General features: G+C 58.5%; 1 protein-coding gene across 1 annotated transcript; it reads left to right on the top strand.

Annotated features, from left to right (window-relative positions):
• Positions 1-381: 381 nt before the first annotated feature.
• CORO2B (coronin 2B) lies at positions 382-17856 on the top strand. Its single transcript, XM_088532705.1, has 12 exons — positions 382-525; positions 9794-9994; positions 14155-14271; positions 14384-14533; positions 14857-15021; positions 15093-15209; positions 15570-15674; positions 15825-15921; positions 16040-16152; positions 16583-16673; positions 17277-17416; positions 17493-17856. Exons 1-12 carry the CDS (start codon positions 511-513, stop codon positions 17622-17624), a joined length of 1443 nt encoding a protein of 480 aa, XP_088388831.1. The 5' UTR covers positions 382-510; the 3' UTR covers positions 17625-17856.
• Positions 17857-19659: the final 1803 nt, after the last annotated feature.

The following is a 19659-nucleotide window of genomic DNA, read 5'->3' as shown; positions in this document are numbered from 1 at the left end:
GAGCGCTGCGGAGCCGGCACCGGAGCCGACACCGGAGCCGGCACCGGCGGTAGGAAGCGGCCCCGGTGCCGCGGTCGCGGCCGCGGTCCCTCCGAGCCGGGATTATCCCGAGGGCTCCGCGCTGGAGCAGCGCGGGGATGGCGAGGGGGGAGCGCAGCAGGTGTCCCCGGAAATGGGCGGATCGGCTCGCAACGGGTTAAAAAAAAAAAGGAAAAAAAAAGAAAGAAAGAAAAAAAAAAGCCTTTTCTGCTCGGAGCCGCGCGGCGCTTCTCCCCCCGCCGCCTCCCTCCCTCCTTCCCGTCCCTTCCCGTCCCCGCCCGCCTCCTCCCTCCCCTGCTGCCGGGCCCTGCCCGCCTGCGGCCCGCGGGCTCCGCTCCGGCACCGGCTCCGGTACCGGCCCCGGGGGCTCCTGCGGGGGTTGCCTTTATTTTACTGTGATTTTTGAATCCCCTCCCTCCCCCCCAAGTGCCGCTTCCCGGAGGGCTCGCTCGCTGCTCCCCGCGCTCCTGCATGACTGTCACCAAGGTAAGGAGCTGCCGCCGGCCTCGGCCCGCGCCCCGCGACGTGTCGCGAGCGTGTCGGGGCTCAGCGGGGCCGCGGCGGGACCGGCCTCCTGCCCCCTGCTCCTCCCGGTCTCTTCCCGCATCCCCGAGCGGCTCCTCGGCAGCTCCCGGCTCTGCTGCATTTTTAACCCTTGGAGGGGCGGCCGGGAGCGCCGAGGCCCCACTCAGCATCTCCCTCTGTGTCCTCCTGCCGTGGGACCAGGCCGGGCCGGAGCAAGCACCACGTCCCATGGAGCTCGGTTCCTTCCCGGGCCCGGGGAGGCCTTGCAGGGACACATGGGGACCACACACCGGAGCCCAGCTCATTTGCCCCCAGTTTGCAGCCGTGCAGAGGAGCGGATGCTTTAGCCTTGTGCACTGGGGGGAAGCAGCGATGCTCCCCGCGAGTGCCAGGGCAGGAGGCTGCAGGGCCGCTGCATCCTGGCAGCGTGGTGGGATGCAGCACTGCGTGGTGGGATGCAGCACTGCGTGGTGGGATGCAGGGCTGGTGGTGGGATGCAGCACCGTGTGCCGTGATCGCATCCGTGTGGGAGCGCGGAGCGCGTTCGCTTCGCCAGGCAGCGCGGGGCGCGAGCCCAACGGCAGCAGCGCGCACGGAGCAGGTCGAGGGGCTCCGCTTCCCCAGCGCGGTCCCGTTTGGAGGCCAAGCACAGCCCTCGGCCGGGGTGGCACGTGTGCCATGCAGGGTCATGGAGCGCAGGGCCGAGTTAATGGATGTGCAGCAGTGACGTGGTGGGGACACGAGCCCCGTCGCAGCTGGAGGTGTCGCAGCTCTGGCCTAGGGAGCAGCAAGGCGAGCTCCAGGGCTGGACCTGCTGGGGACGGTGCTGGGGATGAGGCGCTTCTCCTGGCTCCGTCCTCAGCAAGCAGCTCGTGCAGCCCCTGTTGGGATCTTTTTGCTGAGCAGCCTTCACCTCCTGCACTTGTTATTTATTTCTGATGGATCTTGTACCATGCTGTGATGCTGTGTGAGCCCTGCTACCTGCACAGAAGCATCTGTATTTGTGCAAGAAAGAAAGAAAGAAAAAAAAGTGCTTCCAGCTCTTCCAGGGACTGCAAGGGAGGATGAAGGAAAGAAGCACTGCCCAGAGATTAGAAAAGGTTAGAAACCTGCAAACCCACCAATATTAAAGCATGAGGTATAACCCAGGATGTGTAGCTTGTAGTGCTTGCTAACAGGTTCCAGGTGCAGATTTATTCAGCGCTAAATTGAGAAAAGGCCTTGAGGCTGCAAGGAAACAGCCTTTGTAGTAAGGTGGGAGACTCCTCTGTTTATTGCCCAGATAGAGATAACGCATGAACTAAAGCTATGAGCACAGATTACGCACCCACTGAAGCAGCAGAGAGCTCCAGGCTCCCTGTTTAACCATTTCCTGCAGCATCCACAGCCCTGCGCCAGCTGAAGGCAGCCCAGGAGCAGGGCCTGAACTGGCCACGTCACGGCCCTTGGTGGCCGACCCGCTCTGGCCACGAGAGGGTTTTGGCCCCTCTTTGCACCGTGCGGGACAAACCCTGCGGGACCCGGGCATCCTTTGCAGCACGGAGCAAGCGTGGGGCCACCCAGATGGCAGTGCTAAGCTCACCAGCGAGGGACAGGGCTTGCAAACCTTGCAAACAACCTTCATCTTTAGATAAAAACAGGACAAATCATGCCCAGTAGCCCAATTCCAGTGCAACATCCCCACACAGGCAGGTCAGAGCGGCAGGAAAAGCTCCCGCGTGGGGGCAGAGGTGTCACTGGGTGCCACGAGCGGGTGGCATCACCCCCGAGCACCCACACGGGAGGGAAACGCGCACGAGCAGAGAATTGAGTTGGGTTATAAATAGGATGGAGACGCGAGAAGAGCCCACGGCTCGCGTGGACGAGCCGCCCCAGCGCCGGAAACCTCTCCTGGAGCATCTCCTTCCTGCGAGCCCATTCCGCATCACCCATCCTGGAGCGCGCTAAGGTGTTTGCGGCCCCGCAGCCTTGCAGAAACTGTTGGAAACGGATCTTTTTTTCCCCTGGGGCCTGCAGGAAGCCTCGCAGGGTTGCAACGAGGCGGCTGCTGGCTGTGCTGGGCTGGCTGCGGCTCTGCCCGCGCTCCTGGTTCTTATCAGCGAGCAGGAAGGAGCCGGGGCTGCTGCTCGGCAGATGATGCGGGGCCTGGGGGAGCGCGGAGGGGCCAGGCGGAGGCGCGGATGTGACTCACCGCGGGATGAAACGGGCCCGCGGGAAGCGGCTCCGCGCGGACATTCCCATCGCGGGGCGCCCGCGCGGGATCGCGCGCTGGGACGAGCGGCGCCGGGCGTCGCGCGTGCGAGGTGAGGAGGGTGGTCAGGAAGAGCTAGGGGTGTTTTGGGGAGGAAAAGCGGGAATTTCAGCCTCCTCTGGGAGGGTCTGGTCTCCTTCCCTGCGTGCTCGGGCTGCAATCGTGGGAAAACGCTTCATCCGGGGGCGGATGGCTCAGGCAAGGGGGGAGCTTAAAAATGTAGTGGACCATGGGAAGAGCTTCCTGAGGGCGTCTTCGTTTGAGGGAAACAGGATTCAAATGATTCAAATGCCTGGAGTTTTCCCTGAAAGCTGTGGTTGGAAAAGGCTGTGCTGTGGGGGGGCCCTGCGGCCAGCTTTGGCTCAGCTGTCTCCTCTCCCTCATTTTATTGATTAATTGGCATTAGCAATGGGGTTACGCCAACTGCATCATGGCTCATCCTCTTAGATCGGCGACGTGATGCAACCAAAGCAAAAATCCCAGGGAGGAAATTGCATCCGTGGCTGGGGCGGGTAAATAAACGGTGCAATTTAATGTGTGCAAGGAGCGAGTCCAGGAGAAGCACCCGGCGGGAGGACACGGTTCCCATGTGGACAGCGGGATGGGACCTTCCCCGTGAGCTGCCGCGTCCTTCACGCGCTCGCTAAGGGCAGGTTTAAAGTGTGCGGAGGAAATGCTGACCCCATGGAAAAGCTGCTGCTGGTTCCATCGATACCGAACTGGCTGGGAGGCCGTGGTGTCCTGCAGAGCGGCCGCGCAGAAAAGGGGCTTTGGGCAGCGCGTTGGCTCCGCTCCTGCAGAACAGGCTGCACTGGGTGAAGTCTCTATGCATTTCCCTAAAAATGACTTGGATGTAACGCCGTGCATGCTCCGATGTTTGCAAACCGGCCCTGGATATTCCCAAAGCCTCGGAGCCCCCGGGGTGGGCGGATTTGCAGTTGCATCCAGCAGGGCCCGCAGCAGCTGGGCGCGGGATCGGCACCGCGTTGGCACCAGCTGCGCGGAGGGGAAACAAGGCTGCCCATAGAGAATTGCTAATAACGCGCAGAACAAGCTCCCTTTCTTAGGCAGCGCCAGCCTCGGCTCCTCCTCATCCCGTCCGGGATTGCCGGGATGAGGGGCAAGCTCGGGGGCAGCTCCCAGGAATGGCAGCTCCGATCCCGGGAATGGCAGCTCCTCGTTCTGGCAAGCGCCCGCCTCGTCCAAGGCAGCTCGTCGGCCGGTGCGTCGAGAAAGGGTGTTAATTCTGAGCGAGTGCAGCGTTAATCTGTCGCTCCAATATGGTCTGTTTGCAGCCAGCGGGCTGTAATTCATACTGTGCAAAATGCAGCGCCGGGGCGCTCTGTTTCCTCCCCCCCCTCCTTCTTTTCATGGAAATTTTATCAAATGATGAATTGTTCAATTCATTACCAGCAAGCTCGCCGCTGCCGAATCCCGGATTCCTATCTCCCAAGTCAGGGTGTAATTACCCAAATCTGGCAGCCGGCAAAATGGACGTGACGGAGCCAGCTGCTCCGGTCCCCCCGCGCCGGGGAGTCGGAGCGCTCCGGGGCTGGAAGGGACCCAGCGCAGCGCCCTAAATCCCTCATGTCTTTGTTCAGCTGCGAGCGGAGCTGCCTCGGGAGCAGGCAAACTGGGGAATCAGGGCCCTAGGAATTGGCGTCCTTGGAAAATGCTGCCTTGGAGCAGGTGTTCTAGGAAAACGCTGCCTCAGGAGCAAATATCCCAGGGAATCAGGGCCACAGGAGTAGGCAAACTGGGGAATCGGGGCCTTGGGAACTGGTGTCCTTGGAAAATGCTGCCTCGGGAGCAGGAGTCCTGGGGAAAGGGGGCCTTATTTGTTGGCATCTTGGGAAAATGCTGCCTTGGGAGAAGCTGTCCTGGGAAAACTCTGAGGTATGGCCGGGGTGTGGGCAGCTCCTCTGCCAGGCCCTGACGGCTGGGAGATTTCTTGGGAAACCGGGGCAAACCCTTGGGATGCGAGTCCAGCCGATGGCAGGGATGCAAGGGACGAGGTGCACTGGAAAATCCCACGTGGGGAGACCTGCTCGCTGCAAAGCCCGGCTGGAGCCCTGGAAAACGCCGCCGCATTTGCTAGCGGAAAGGACCCAAGGGGCAGGATCCCGGTGTCAGAGCGATGCACGGATGGGGCCACATCCCGTCCCATTCCGACGGCAGGACCGGGAGCTCCTGCTCCCGGTGCACAACAGCGGCTCCAACCTCCCCGGGGAATAATAGCGCGTCTGTGCGCGGGAGCTCGCGGCCGTGCCAGGCACCGCGATGCGGCCTCGGCATCGCCCTCGGTCAATGGGGGCTTGTTCACGCCGGGCCCCGTTTGCTGGCTTTGAATACCCTGAGACTCTCACCTGGTCTTGCAGGGACTCCCAAACCCACAAAACATGTGGGAATTCGTGGTTATAACAAGGTTTTCAGGACAAGGTGCAGCGGGGACGCTGGCATCGATGCACAGCCGTTGCATCCGAACGGACACCTTGCAGCGCCGCTCGGAGCATCTTTTGGGAAGCGCCTTGTTGCACGGGGTCAGGAACATGGCATCGAGGGCCCGTCTTTGCTTGGGCCATTGCCCCCTCCTTTGCTTGCAGCTGCTGCCACCCCCTGCAAACTGTTTTCATCCAAGCACTTTGCTCTGGGGCCGCTTTGGGCCCCACGGCTCCGTGGGGACATTTGCAGAGGCCGAGGCCTTGCGAAGGTGCCGTGAGCTGCTCCCGATCCACAGCCCGGGCAGAGGGAAGCGCTGGGGCTGCCCCTCTCTGGCCAGGAAGCCGGATGGAGTATTTAGAAGAAAGAACTTGTTTTTCTTCCTGACTTCCTTTTTTTTTTTTTCCTTCTTCTTCTCTTTTGGAAAAAAGTTTTGCCCCTCAGCTGGGAGAGGCTTGGAAATAAGCACTGCGCAGGGCTCTCACCGGCAGCAGTTTTGCCCCAAAAGAAATGTTATTGCAAGAAGATGCGGAGAGGGTGAAACCCCATGGGCAAAGGCCGAGCAGAAGCTCTGGAAAAGTGAAACGCGGGAGAAATCCCAGGCGTTTCCTTCCAGGACTGGCTCTGGCTGCCTGATATTTCCTTGGAAAGATCCGTGATTGTGCCGGCAGCACCGTCGGCTCCAGCATGGCAAGAAGGCGATGCCTATGGCTTGTCCTGCTGTGTTTTCCTCCTTGGGAGCAGCAGCTCCTCTGATATCCTGCAAGATCCTCTTTAATTCCTGAATAGCATCGCTCCCTGGACGGCTCGGGGTCTTTTGCAAGGATCCTGGTCGTTCTCCTGCTTGCAAACCATGCACGCTGCTTGCAAGCCACGTTGCTCCCCAGGCCCCTCTGCACGGCCAAGCAGCTGCAGGTTGCACTTGAGCCTCTGCTTTTAAGGCCACGTTACAGCTGCAAATGCAGCTGGGGGCCTCAGCCACGTCGGGAATTAGAGGGCGAAGGGGATGGCCCAAACTTGCTGCAGAGTGACAGGGGCTAAGAGGGACCTTCCCATCGCAAAAACATGGGGCTGCTTAGGAAAACAAAGCGCAGGATGTGCCGAAACGTTAAATCTCGCTGAAGGCTCGTTAGCACGAAAGCCATTAATGTGAACAAAAGCCATTTTCAAGGTTGAATTGAGAAGCAGCCGAGCATTAGCCGTGCTGAGGAGATTAAAATCAGCATTTGCTCCGGCTCTAATCTCGCGTGCACGGAACAATAAGCATCGGATGGCTAATTTGGGCCGCCCTGGGGACCTTATCAAAATATAGCTGTTGAATTTGGAGCCGGGCTGGGGCTGGGGTCCATCCACACGATGCCCTGCAGCTCCGCAGCGCAGGCGGACGATGCTCTGCAAGTGTCCCAGTGCTCCCTGCTCCCGGCAGCGCCTTTTCCCAGCCTGGCAATATCCCTCTTTGGCTTCCATAGGCCGATGGATGCTGCAAACGTCGCGCAGGGATCGCGGAGCGGCCCAGGCGGGAGCTGCTTCTCCGCGAGCTCCCGTGGCCGGGCAGGTTAAAGGCCTATTTATAGGACGTATGGATTACGGAGGGATTGCAGCCTGGCTGCGGCTGCTCCTCCTTCGCTCTGCCCGCGGCTGTTGCCAAGGCTCCCGATGCTTGAAAAGATGCATTTAAAAATAAACACATGGAGCCGAGCGCTGCGCCCGGCTGCTGCCGGCGGGATCGGGAGCTGCCAGGACGCCAGGAAAGGGTCCAAGCCGGGGGCTGGGCTCCCTCCTCTCCAGCCAAGCAGCTTCCAGGGAAGCGGCGCAGGGGGGCAGCTCGCTGTCCTGCTGTCTGTCCGTCCATCCATCCCGCTGGGAAGCCACCGGTGTCCCCAAGCCGGGACACGTCTCCCTTCGGCATCGCCGCCTTAATCCCGCGCGCTGGAAAGCCGCCCGCCGCCTGCCCTACATCCCGCGGTCCCGCCGGCCGTCTGTCCCTCCTCTGCTGTCTGTCCTTTGCCAAAGGGCTGGTTTTGCTTTTTCTTTGCCGGGGTTTTGGGCAACAGCACGAGCACAATGCGGGGGCAAAGGCGGCCGTGGCGCCCGGCATCGCTGTGCCCCTAAAACACGCAGCCATTCCCAAAATGCTGGGGCAGAAGGGAGAATTTCTCACAGCCGTATGTTTCCCAAGGTTTAATATTGATGCTGAGTGTCATGACTGGGGAGGAAGTTTATTTTATTGCCTTACTTGCAAGTGTTTTATGGCATTGCCGGTTTTCATTGAAGGCCCGCTCAAGCAAAGGCGGAGGAGGAGTTTTATAATGAAAAGGAAAAACTGGAGTCCAAGAATAATGCAGGAGGAGAATGAATCTTGGAAATGGTGGCGCATTAGTCCATTTCTCAGAGATGGAGGGAAACAACTCCAGTAAATCAATCGCATTTTCTTAATATCTCTGAGCCATTGAGAGCAAGGGTATAGAAAAATAAAATGCCCATTACTGTCAGCAAATCTAGAGATTTGCTCAAAGAGCAAGTTTCCTGAGGATTATGCATCGCAGGGCTGCAAACGTGCTGGAAAATAACTTGGAGCCTTGCAAGGTGCTGCAAACCGCACGCGCGCCGGGCAGCCAAGCACTGGGTGCAGTGGTTTAGCAAGGGCCTTCGTTGCACATTTGGGTTTTTTTCCCTTTTTGTTAGGAGAAGTTGTGTTTGTAGGGGATATAGCATCTGTGGTGGAGACCGGGGGCTCCAAAGAAACCCAAATCTTTGGGAAATTTGGCACCAGAACCCTGCAAATTATTTGTAAAGGAGAGGGAAAGAGGGAAGAGTTTGCCAAAAGCCCAGACTCTCCTTGTCGCTGATGCCAACTCATCACTTTGGCGATGCCGGTTGCTTCGCTTTGGCGACACTCGTTGCATTGCTGCCAAAAGGGGCATTAAGCAGAGGGTTTCAGTTCGGGTTGGAGGGAGCAAATGCAACTTTTGTCTTCTTTCAAATACGTGCAGAGAAAGCGGGTCCAAACTGCTTCATTGTGCACATGGAGCCCTCCCTCCACTCCGTCCGTCTGCAACCCCCCGTCCCGAGCGGCTGCGCCAGGAAACAGGATGTTTGTGCGGGGACAAAACCCTGCGGGGACGGAGCCCGCGGGGATAAATACGTGAAGAGCAGCAGGGCCCCGCGCGGAGCCGCCGAGCCCGGCCCGGCTCTCCGACCTGCTCCGGAGCCGCCGCGGAGCTCCGCATCCACGGGCCCTTTCCTGCCCATCCGCATCCCGCGCACCTGGCTTCAATGGCAGGACGCGGAGCTATTCCCGGCTCCGGAATGCGGCCGGGCGACTCCGTTTCCGGATACCCCCGGGTGCTTCCTGGCTGTGCCCCGGCCCCTGGAAATGCGCCGCTTGCAGGAAATGCAGGGATGAAGAGGCGAGACTGGGGGTTGAGGAGGAGCAAACGCCCTGCCACGCGAGAACGCGTCCCTTCCAAAAGAGGCAAACGCTGGGGTCGTAAAATTATTGAAAGAAACAACTCGGGGGTATATTCTTTTATGCATTCCACCTTGCTCACAGCATTTGTGTACATTTGGTGAAGAGTCACGGCGTTTCGTTGGACCTGAGCGGTCCAGCAAGATGTGACGGCCAGTGAACACCCTGGCGTGCGGTTATCGGTGCGTTCGGATCGCGCCGAGGGCTCGTGTTGCTCTAAGGTGGTTTGGACGTGCAGGCTTTTCTGTGTGGATTTTGTCACTTTGGGTCACCAGGATTGCTCCAGAAAAAGGACAAGTCATCTTTTCTCTTAGAACAAGCAAGGTGGGAGATGTGTGCAGAGCGTTCCTGGCCCTGTGTCATTGCAATTGCAGCTTGTCCCCTGCCACCACCTTGCTGTGCAGGTATAACCCATGCAAGGGATGTGCTGAGTGTACTAGGAAATCCTTTGCAAACAGCCTGTGGTCTTGCAAACTATTGGGAAAGAGCTGATGACCTTGGAAATTATTTGGAAATAGCCAATAGCATTGGAAATTAGTTGGGAAGGAGCCTATGGCACTGGAAATTCTTTGCAAATAGCCTATGGCCTTGCAAACTATTGGGAAGTAGCCTGTGGCAGGGGAAATTATTTGGAAGTAGCTGATAGCATTGGAAATTATTGGCAAATAGCCAATGGCATTGGAAAATGTTGGCAAATAGCCTATGACATTGGAAATTATTTGCAGATAGCTGGTTGCATTGGAAATTATTTGCAATTAGCCCATGGCATTGGAAATTATTTGCAGATAGCCTATGGTCTTGAAAACTATTTGGAAGCAGCCTATGGAATTGGAAATTATTTGCATAATTGGAATTATTTGCATAATTGGAATTATTTGCATATTTGGAAATTATTTGCATAATTCCCTATGGAATTGGAGATCATTTGCAAATACACAGTGGCATTGGAAGCAGCTGGCGGCGTTGGGAATTACTGGCAAATAGCCGGCGGCGCTGCGGATGGTTGGGGAGTAGTGGATGTCACGGGGAGGGAATGGCCGTGACCGCCGGGTGTCCCCTGCTCCCCGCAGATGTCATGGCGCCCGCAGTACCGCAGCTCCAAGTTCCGCAACGTCTACGGCAAGGTGGCGAACCGGGAGCACTGCTTCGACGGCATCCCCATCACCAAGAACGTGCACGACAACCACTTCTGCGCCGTCAACGCCCGCTTCCTGGCCATCGTCACCGAGAGCGCCGGCGGCGGCTCCTTCCTCGTCATCCCGCTGGAGCAGGTACGGGATGCGGCGCCGTTCCCGCTGCATGGGGCTTTCTCGTCGGGAAGGGAGGGCTCGCAGCCACCCGTGGGGCTTTGGGAGGAAAACGAGCCGACTTTGGGATTTCTTTGTAATCAGTGGTTTAATTGCAATGCACAGCTTGACTCCTGTTAGTATTCCAAAAACCAGCAGCTTTGTCTCAGCGATCGGAGTGCATCCATGCCTCTTTTCCCCGGATTTCCGTCCTCAGCAGTGCAGGAGCCCATACTCACCAGTGCTCCCAACCCCACTGCACCTGCCACTGCCCCCGGATTCTTCTTTTCCCGGCAAAAACAGCAGAATCCCAGGGGAACAGGAGTGGAAGGCACCCGGAGCTGCTCCAATGGGATTGTCTGGGTGGAAATCTGCTGTCAGACTGGGCATGGAGACGTTGCTGCCCAATATATCCCACTCGGAGTAGACCTTGGCAGCCTGTGTCAAGTGGCTACGCGCTCCCTCGACCAATTTAATAATTCCTTTTTTTTTTTTTTTTTTTTAAGTAGGAACTGATTAGCTCATTAAGAGTAAACTAATTTTCTCTGGAAATCAGCAGCCATCTAATTAATTGGCATCCATATTTAGCTGAGCATAATTAAGGTAACCTAGATACTGCAGATCTGCACGGGATTTGATTTGCTGCCATTTTCCTCTTTTTTTTAGCTCCCTGCCCTCTGTTCCCATTAGAAACCTTCCTCAAAACCCCCTTCGCTCCACGCGCTGCCACCCCAACCAGCTGGGCAAGCAGCCTCTGCCCTCCTGCCCCAAAATGTGTGTTTTTTTGCCCGGACTTGCAGGGTGCTTTTCTGCTTGATCCGCCCGTGTGCCCTCCGGGGAGTTTTGCAGATTCCCATGCGGGAAGCTGGAATGTGCCTGCCCCGGTTGCGGAGAACTGGCGAGCTCGTTGCACAGTTTGCATCCTTGCTTCCCGCCGCCGGCTGCAGCTCCGCGGGCGGACGCGGGATGTTGGGAGCGGTGGCGGGATGCGGCGCGCGGCATCCGAGCGAGCGCTGTCCCGGGGCCGGCGAGCGCTGCCCCCTCTGCCGGCAGCGCCGGGCACGGAGCGTGCGGAGGGCGACGTTGCCCATGGACAAGGAAGGGCGTTTAACACATGCACTGCAATTCAGGAGCTCGCAGACCTTGCTTGGTCCAGCACGATGCTTGTACGATGCTCTCAGGATGCTCACAGACCTTGCTTGGTGCAGCGCGATGCTTGCAGGAGCTCGCAGACCTTGCTTGGTCCAGCATGAGGCTCACAGGAGCTCACAGATCTTGCTTGGTCCAGCGCAATGCTCACAGGAGCTCACAGGAGCTCTCAGGCCTTGCTTGGTCCAGCATGAGGCTCACAGGAGCTCACAGGCCTTGCTCAGTTCAGCGTAATGCTCACAGGTGCTCGCAGACCTTCCTTGGTCCAGTGCGATGCTCGCAGGATGCTTGCAAGCTGCTCACAGGCCTTGCTTCACCCAGCACGACGCTCATAGGAGCTTGCAGGCCTTGCTTGGTCCAGCATGATGCTTGCAGGAGCTCACGGACCTTGCTTGGTCCAGCATGATGCTTGTAGGACGCTCTCAGGATGCTCACAAACCTTGCTTGGTGCAGCGCGATGCTTGCAGGAGCTCACAGACCTTGCTTGGTCCAGCATGAGGCTCACAGGAGCTCACAGACCTTGCTCAGTGCAGTGCGATGCTCACAGGAGCTCACAGATCTTGCTTGGTCCAGCGCAATGCTCGCAGGATGCTTGCAGGAGCTCACAGGCCTTGCTTGGTCCAGCATGATGCTTGCAGGTGCTCACAAACCTTCCTTGGTCCAGCGCAATGCTCGCAGGATGCTTGCAGGATGCTCACAGACCTTGCTTGGTGCAGTGCGATGCTCTCAGGAGCTCACAGACCCTGCTTAGTCCAGCACGATGCTTGCAGGATGCTTGCGGACCTTGCTTGTTCCACCACGATGCTTGCAGGATGCTCACAGGAGCTCGCAGACCTTGCTTCATCCAGCGCAATGCTCTCAGGATGCTCGGCAGGCCTTGCTTGGTCCACCACGATGCTCTCAGGAGCTCGCAGACCTTGCTTGGTCCACCACGATGCTCTCAGGATGCTCGTAGACCTTGCTGTGTGTTCACAGGAGCTCACCTCGGCCCCTCGATGCATGAGGCCGAGCTGTTGCAGTAGCTACAAGGTCGGAATGATCTCGCTTATTTTGTTTCTATTTCATTTTATTTTATTTTTCTGGGAAGCTTGGCTTATTTTCTGTAGCACCCGCCTTCCCATGTGCATTTGCTAGCTCCCCGGGAATAACCATGGCTATTCCAGGGCTTTGCCTGCAGGGAGCCAAGAATTCCATCTGAATCCGCCTTTTCCATGCTCCAAGGGGAGAGACCTTTAAGTGGCCACAGAAATCAGGTTTTGTCCCCTAAACGCAGTTGTGAGGGATGCGGATGAGCTCCCAGCTTTCATGGAAAACCCTATAAATCCACTGTGGCTTCCCTGATCCTCCCAAATGCTAATGTGGGATTAGGGAGAATCCGGGAGGCTGATGCTGCAGCGGGTGGGCTCTGTCCTTGTCCCCAGGATTACCTGTCCCCAGGCAGGTTTTGAGGCCTTTTCTGGAGTTTTATGGAGTGCACAGAGGCGGGTGAAGCTCCTCGCTGCTGAGGACAGGAGGACTTGGGGAAATTCTGCTTCATGCTTCAAAGGAAGTTTGGAAAAAGCAGAAAAAAAGAAAAGGAAAAAAAATCCAGAAGCTTTTCCCTTGGAAAACCTAATTTAGTGGTAAAGCAGCTCTTTGTACAGAGCAGTTCTCCAAGAGGAGCGTTGTACTGAGCTTGGAGCTGGAGCAGGAGACCTGTTCGTTTCCATTTGTTCTCCCCTCCTTTTCTTAAGGGCCTGTCTTTGCTAGCAGTTTCCCTGGAATTATCCCACTCAACTGCTCATGCTCCTCCTCAGGCCTCATTTTTCCATGCCCTGGGCCTCTGGGATGCCGGAATGGAGATCCCAGGCAGCAGTTGCTCCTTGGGAGCCTTTGCATGGGCAGGAGCTGGGTATCCAGGGATGCTCCTGGTGCTTCCAAAGTTGCTCCTTCTGGCAGTGGGATTGTGCCTTGCACTGAGCACCGGGAATGAGATAGCTTCCATATGCCTGGAAATCAGCTCTAATCCTAAGGAAGGGGCAGCCGGCACAGGGGCTGCGCAGGGGCCATAATCCGGCGCCGTCGGGAATTACCGCAGGTTGAGGGGAGGCAGCGCTGGGGGCTGCAAAGCCCCCGGCCCGGAGAGCAGACCCGGATCTTCCCTGCCCTCCCTGGGAGCTGCGTGACCCACATAGCGCATTCCCTGTGCCGCAAAGCCAGGCTGGGATACACGGGCTGTGTCCAAAGGCGGATTTAGCCGGGCGGAAACCGGCTTTCCCTGGGCAAATAAAATAGGCGGCTGATTGGAACGGGGCTGCCCAAGCTCGCGGATCCGGAGCGCCGCGGCCGGCCCCTCGCACGGTGCAGGGTTTGCTCAACACGCAGCCCCCGGGGAGGGTTTCGGGGGCTGCGAGGCCGGTGTTTTCCCTCCCCGCTCCGCGAGGGCCATGAAATATTCAGCGCTGACCTAGTTTGCAGCACAGGAGCGAGCGGGAAGGAGCCGCCGGCAGCGCCGGGACGCGCGGGGAGCCGCACGCAGGGCCTGGTGCTGCCCTCGCACCGCGATCCACAGCGCCCTAATGAGTCCTGCTGTGTAGTATGTGTGTGCACATAAATATATATGTGTATATACATGTATTCGTATGTGTAAGTGTGTATGCATATATATACACACATATATTTATCTTATATAAATAAGTATATATATTTGTATATTATATGTGAAAAAATGTGCTTTTACATGTATGTGTATATATATATTTTAAATGTGCATATGTACATGTATAGCATGCATATATATAAGAAAAGTGTAAGGATATGTATATATATATAGTGTGTGTGTGTGTGCGCATATATATATATATATATATATATATATATATATATATATATGTATACACGCACATATATGTGTGTGCATCCAGCCCTCCTGGAGCAGCAGGGGCCGATTCGGAGCCGCTGGAGCCTCAGGCTGCTGCAGAACTTACTGCTCTTTTCCCCTTGCTGTTGCATCCCAGACCGGCCGGATCGAGCCAAACTACCCCAAAGTGTGTGGCCACCAGGGCAACGTGCTGGACATCAAGTGGAACCCCTTCATCGAGACCGTCATCGCCTCCTGCTCCGAGGACACCTCCGTGAGTAGCTGTGTGCCGGGATGGAGCAACCGGCGAGGGCAGCTTGGTTGCAATTGCGACTCCCCTCTCCAAAACGCCCCAAAACGCCCCAAAACGCCCCGTTCCCGTCCAGGTGCGGATATGGGAGATCCCCGAGGGTGGCCTGAAGCGCAACATGACGGAGGCGGTGCTGGAGCTGTACGGGCACAGCCGGCGCGTGGGCCTCGTCGAGTGGCACCCCACCACCAACAACATCCTCTTCAGCGCCGGCTATGACTATAAGGTGAGCTGGCGTTTTCCCGGGATGGTTTTCCCAGGTTTCCATACTGGATTGAGCTGCTGCGAGGTGCAATGTGTGGCCAGAGTTATCGCTCCCGGCATTGAGGAGGGATGCTGCGGCTGGAGACAAAATGATGCACGGGACGAGCATCCCCCGGGCACGCTGCGTCCCCCCTAAGGCCCTTCTGTCTCCTGAAGGGCCTTGCAAAGCATGGACTAACCCAGCACTGCGGGAATAGTGAGCCCTGAAAACTGGGTGTCTATTCCCAAGGGAAGTTTGGGAGCTTCCCTCAGCTCGTGCTCGATCCTCCCTGTGTCCGGCCGCAGGTGCTCATCTGGAACCTGGACATCGGGGAGCCGGTGAAGATGATCGACTGCCACGCGGACGTCATCCTCTGCATGTCCTTCAACGCGGACGGCAGCCTGCTGGCCACCACGTGCAAGGACAAGCGGCTGCGCGTGGTGGAGCCGCGCTCGGGCCGCGTGCTGCAGGTGAGACGTGCGGCACCGCGCGGCACCGCCGGACCGGCGCCCGCGGGTGACGCTGCCGGGGCCGCCCGCAGGAGGTCACCTGCAAGAACCACCGCGTGAACCGCGTCGTGTTCCTGGGGAGCACCAAGCGGCTGCTGACCACGGGCGTCTCGCGCTGGAACACGCGGCAGATCGCGCTCTGGGACCAGGTGAGCGGCCGCGGCGTCGCACGGGGCGGCTTGTGGCGCATCCCTCGGGACATCCCGCGGGGCGTCCTTTGTGCCATCCTTTAGGGCATCCCTTGGAGCATTCTGGGCACCATCCCTGGGGCATCCCAGCTGTTTGGGGCACTCTGCCATGTGAAGTGTCGCCCTTGCAGTCACGTTGGGATGGAGACAGTAACACCCCAGGCTCTGGTGCTGCTCCCTCCCCACCGTGCAATGCCCACAGCCAAGGAAATCACCCCAAAAGCAGCCGTTTCAGTCTCTTCCCCAGCTCGGGGCCATACGGGGTGCATGAGGGCCCCACCATGAGCCCAGGGTGGCTGAAACGCTCTTGCCACTGTGCAGGAAGACCTGTCCATGCCGCTCATCGAGGAGGAGATCGACGGGCTCTCGGGCCTCCTCTTCCCCTTCTACGACGCTGACACACACATGCTCTACCTGGCCGGCAAGGTAGGTCGGCCCCACGCGGGGACGGGAGCAAATGGAACAACCCCAGTTTGCGAATTCCCCCCGGGTTTTATCGCCCCGGGTTGCGTGGGGGCGGCCGGCGCGAGCGGCTGCTCCGTCGCGAGCTCCGCGCTGAGCATCCCGGCGCCGCAGGGCGACGGCAACATCCGCTACTACGAGATCGGCTCCGAGAAGCCCTACCTGAGCTATCTCATGGAGTTCCGCTCGCCGGCGCCGCAGAAGGGCCTGGGTAAGGCTCCGCTCCCAGCAATGTCCCCAGCCCCGGCCCGCGGAATTTCCCCGGCTCCCGCTGCTTTTCCCAGCCCTCGCTCCCTTCTCGCCCCGCTCACGCCGCCGCGCTGCCGCAGGTGTGATGCCCAAGCACGGGCTGGACGTGTCGGCCTGCGAGGTTTTCCGCTTCTACAAGCTCGTCACCCTCAAGGGGCTCATCGAGCCCATCTCCATGATCGTGCCGCGGAGGGTGAGCGCTGCGGGGACGGGACGCGGCGGGGGTGGCGCGAGGGGCGGCCGTGGGACCCCTGAGCACGTGGGAATGGTGATTTTTTACTACGTGCACTTGAAACATGGGGTTTGTGCATTGCTCCTCCTGCTCCGGGCCATGGGAACGGGCAGCACAGGAGTGCATCCCGCCTGGGATTGCCCGGGATTGTCTGGGATCACCTGGGATGGCAGCGCTGGGTCTGCTGGAACCTGCCCATCTCCGGGCCGGGCTCTCGGAGACTCAGCTGCAGCCGGTGCATCGTGTCGGCTCTTCCCACCTGCGGATCCAGCGTGTCCCGGGATGTCCCTGTTTTGCTCCCTTGCACAAGCACTGCGAGCCCGGCCGCCGTTCCCGGTGGGAGCGCAGGCGGCTTATGGAGGCGCCCGCCTCGCTCTCCCCGTGCTTGCAGTCGGAAACCTACCAGGAGGACATTTACCCCATGACGCCGGGCATGGAGCCGGCCCTGACGCCGGACGAGTGGCTGAGCGGCATGAACAGAGGTAGCGGGGGCTGCGTGCGGGGCACGAAACAGCCAGGGAGAGATGCGGAGCACTGGGGTGTGATGTGGGGCAAGGGGATGGGATGCTGAGCAAGGGGACGGGATGCGGAGCGCTGGGGTGTGATGCTGAGAACTGGGATGTGATGCTGAGCATGGGGATGTGATGCTGAGAATGGGGATGGGATGCTGAGAACTGGAGTATGATACTGAGCGTGGAGTGATGCTGAGTATGGGAAATGATGCTGAACACTGGGAAGTGATGCTGAGCACTGGGATGTGATGCTGAGCACTGGGATGTGATGCTGGTCATTGGGATGTGATGCTGAGCTTGGGGATGCGATGCTGGTCACTGGTACGTGATGCTGATCTTGGGGATGTGATGCTGGTCACTGGGATGTGATTCTGAGTGCTGGGATGTGATGCTCAGCATTGGGATATGATGCTGAGCTTGGGGATGTCATGCTGAGCGCTGGGATGTGATGCTGGTCACTGGAATGTGATGCTGAGCTCTGGGATGTGATGCTGGTCACTGGGATGTGATGCTGGTCACTGGGATGTGACACTGAGCGCAGTGCTGATACTGACCCGCCGCCCGCCGCCGCAGATCCCATCCTGATGTCGCTGAAGGAGGGCTACAGGAAGGTGTCCAAAATCGTGTTCAAGGCCCCGGCGCGGGAGAAGAAGAGCGTCGTGGTGAACGGCATCGACCTGCTGGAGAACGTGCCGCCGCGCACCGAGAACGAGGTAAGGGGGGCCCGGGGCAGCGCCCGCGGCGCCGCCGTCCCCAGCGCTCCCGGCAGCTCCGTCTCCTTTCCCCAAGCTGCTCCGCATGTTCTTCCGTCAGCAAGACGAGATCCGCCGGCTGAAGGACGAGCTCGCGCAGAAGGACATCCGCATCCGGCAGCTCCAGCTGGAGCTCAAGAACTTGTGCAACAGCCCCAGGAACACTTAACTTCCCAGGACGTTTTCTAAATAAACTCTCCTTGTTTATACTCGCTCTTTAATTTTGTCGTACCCACTCACACAGACCGTGAGCCAGAAGTCGAGCGACCTGCCAAGAGGCCACACGCTAACTGGAAATACGTCCTTGTAGTCTTGTCTAGCACTAAAAAGGCTCCGCGCTGTAACTGGAAGCAACTGCATGAAGGGAAACCGGGGCAGGACGGGCGCCCCGGCCTCTTCCTTGGAGTAAGTAGAAGAGCACCGTGTCCTTGCACAGCACTGACCGCCGGGGTGCCGCTTTGGAGACCCCGGCAAGGCCAAACGCGGCAGGTTTATCTCTCCTTACCCTTTTTTCCTATGCAAACCGTGGCGGCGAATGCCCGGGGCCGGAGCTGGGAGCGCGTTTGCAGAGCGGGCTGCGGTTTGCAAGCGCACGCGCCGGCGCACGGACGCGCTGCGGGCGCAGCTCCCGGGCTGGCTCCGGAGCCGTCACCGCTGCTCCGGGCCGGGAGCTGCTCCCGCATCATCTCTTAATAAAACAATGCAAGGAAAAAGCCCCCGGGCGCGTGCGACCGCCTCCCTGTGAATCGGGCCTGTCACACGGGGAAAGACACCAAATACTGCTCGTTTGCCTATATATATATGTTGTGTTTATCTCTCTCCGTGTGTATATTTTCACGTGACTGGAGCTGTCGGTGCCTGGCGCCCCGGGGCAGCCGTCCCTCCGGTTTGCGTGGCGCCCGGCACGTCCCGCTCTGCCGTCCCCGCGTGCTGCCCCCGGCTCTTATTTATGCTGCCGCGAAATAACGCTGAAATAAAAACGTTTCCAAGAGAGCAGACCGTGCGCGTGGCCCGGCTCTTTGTGCGCGTGGGGAGGCCGCTGCAATTAGCGCCTCCTGCAAACGAGGGGCTGGGGAGGGATGGGGCTCCTCGGCGTGCACGCTGCATTGAGGACCCCAGGAGCAGCCCCTTGGCTTTAATCTGCTTCTCCCCTTGGTTGCTTTTTTGGGGTGCTTTCCTGCTAGAATTGAGCTTTGGGGAAGTGGGTTTTGTTTAAAATGATGCTCAGGAAAAGGGGTTAGTTGGGTTAGTTGGTTGTGGAGGCGGCTGCTCCTCATCAGCTGAGGACGTCGCTGCTTTTCTTCCTGGCCCTTTTTTGCGCCTCTGCTTCCTCCCCTTTTCCACTAGCGGCTTCCCCCTTTTCCTGACGTTTTGTACCACTTAGCAGTAGCTAAATCCTGTTTCATTCCTGAATTTCATCTCGGGGAGGCGAGGGCTCGTTGCCCGGCTTGCTGCAATACCTAACGAAGGCGGAGGGCACTGGGGTGCCTTTGTGCTCAGCGGGAAAGCAGCGCTGGGAAGCATCCCGTGCGGAGCGCGGAGCCTCCTCCGTGTTTCTGAGCTCTCCGGGTGCCGCTCCAAGCCCTGTAGCCATGGCAGAGGGTTGCAGCACGATTCCTTCTTCCCAACACATGCAAAATCTGTCAGCGATTCTTGGTTTGCCTCTCTGCAGGTGCCCAAATCTCAGTCCATAGCGACCCAGGAGGTGGCCGGGCTGGCCCCTGCGGAGCTTTTCCTGCTTTTCCTTCCTTTTCCTTTCCGTTTTAGGGAAGCAGCCTTGGAAATGGCAGCCGGGGGTTGTGGCAGGGAGCAGCCGGAGCGCTCGCTCCGTGTGGCCGCTCTCTTCTCCTCTCGCTGCACGAGGCTGATGGTTGCCTGCGCTTGGAAGCCTTTCCTGGATTGCGTCCGGCATTCCTGTATAAACTCGGAAAAGAAGCCCCTTGGCTGCGCTCCAAGAAATAGCTAGAAAATTGCCCAAACTGGGCAAAATGGGATATATTTCAGCGGCCTGAGCAACTTGGTCCCACCTCCTCCCAGCCCGGAGGCTCGCTGGAATTGGGATTTTGCAGGGAAATCGCGAATACGAGGCATGGGTAGCATGGGGCTCACCGCTGCCGTTCTCAGGGAGAAACGTCATTAATTGCACCGTGAACTTTGAAACCATTAGCGTGACAGAAAGGAGTCACCTGGATGACAGCCGCGCC

Source organism: Tinamus guttatus, unplaced genomic scaffold (genome assembly GCF_059628265.1).
Source record: "Tinamus guttatus ecotype Peru unplaced genomic scaffold, ASM5962826v1 Tinamus_guttatus_pri_ptg000004l, whole genome shotgun sequence".
In the NCBI taxonomy this organism is placed as follows: domain Eukaryota; kingdom Metazoa; phylum Chordata; class Aves; order Tinamiformes; family Tinamidae; genus Tinamus; species Tinamus guttatus.
This window is presented reverse-complemented; position numbering and strand designations above follow the sequence as displayed.

Coding starts and splice junctions, on each gene's coding strand:
- CORO2B (XM_088532705.1), top strand. Junction 15,210..15,569: donor AGATCGCGCTCTGGGACCAG/GTGAGCGGCCGC, acceptor GCCACTGTGCAG/GAAGACCTGTCCATGCCGCT. Junction 16,674..17,276: donor GCTGAGCGGCATGAACAGAG/GTAGCGGGGGCT, acceptor CCGCCGCCGCAG/ATCCCATCCTGATGTCGCTG.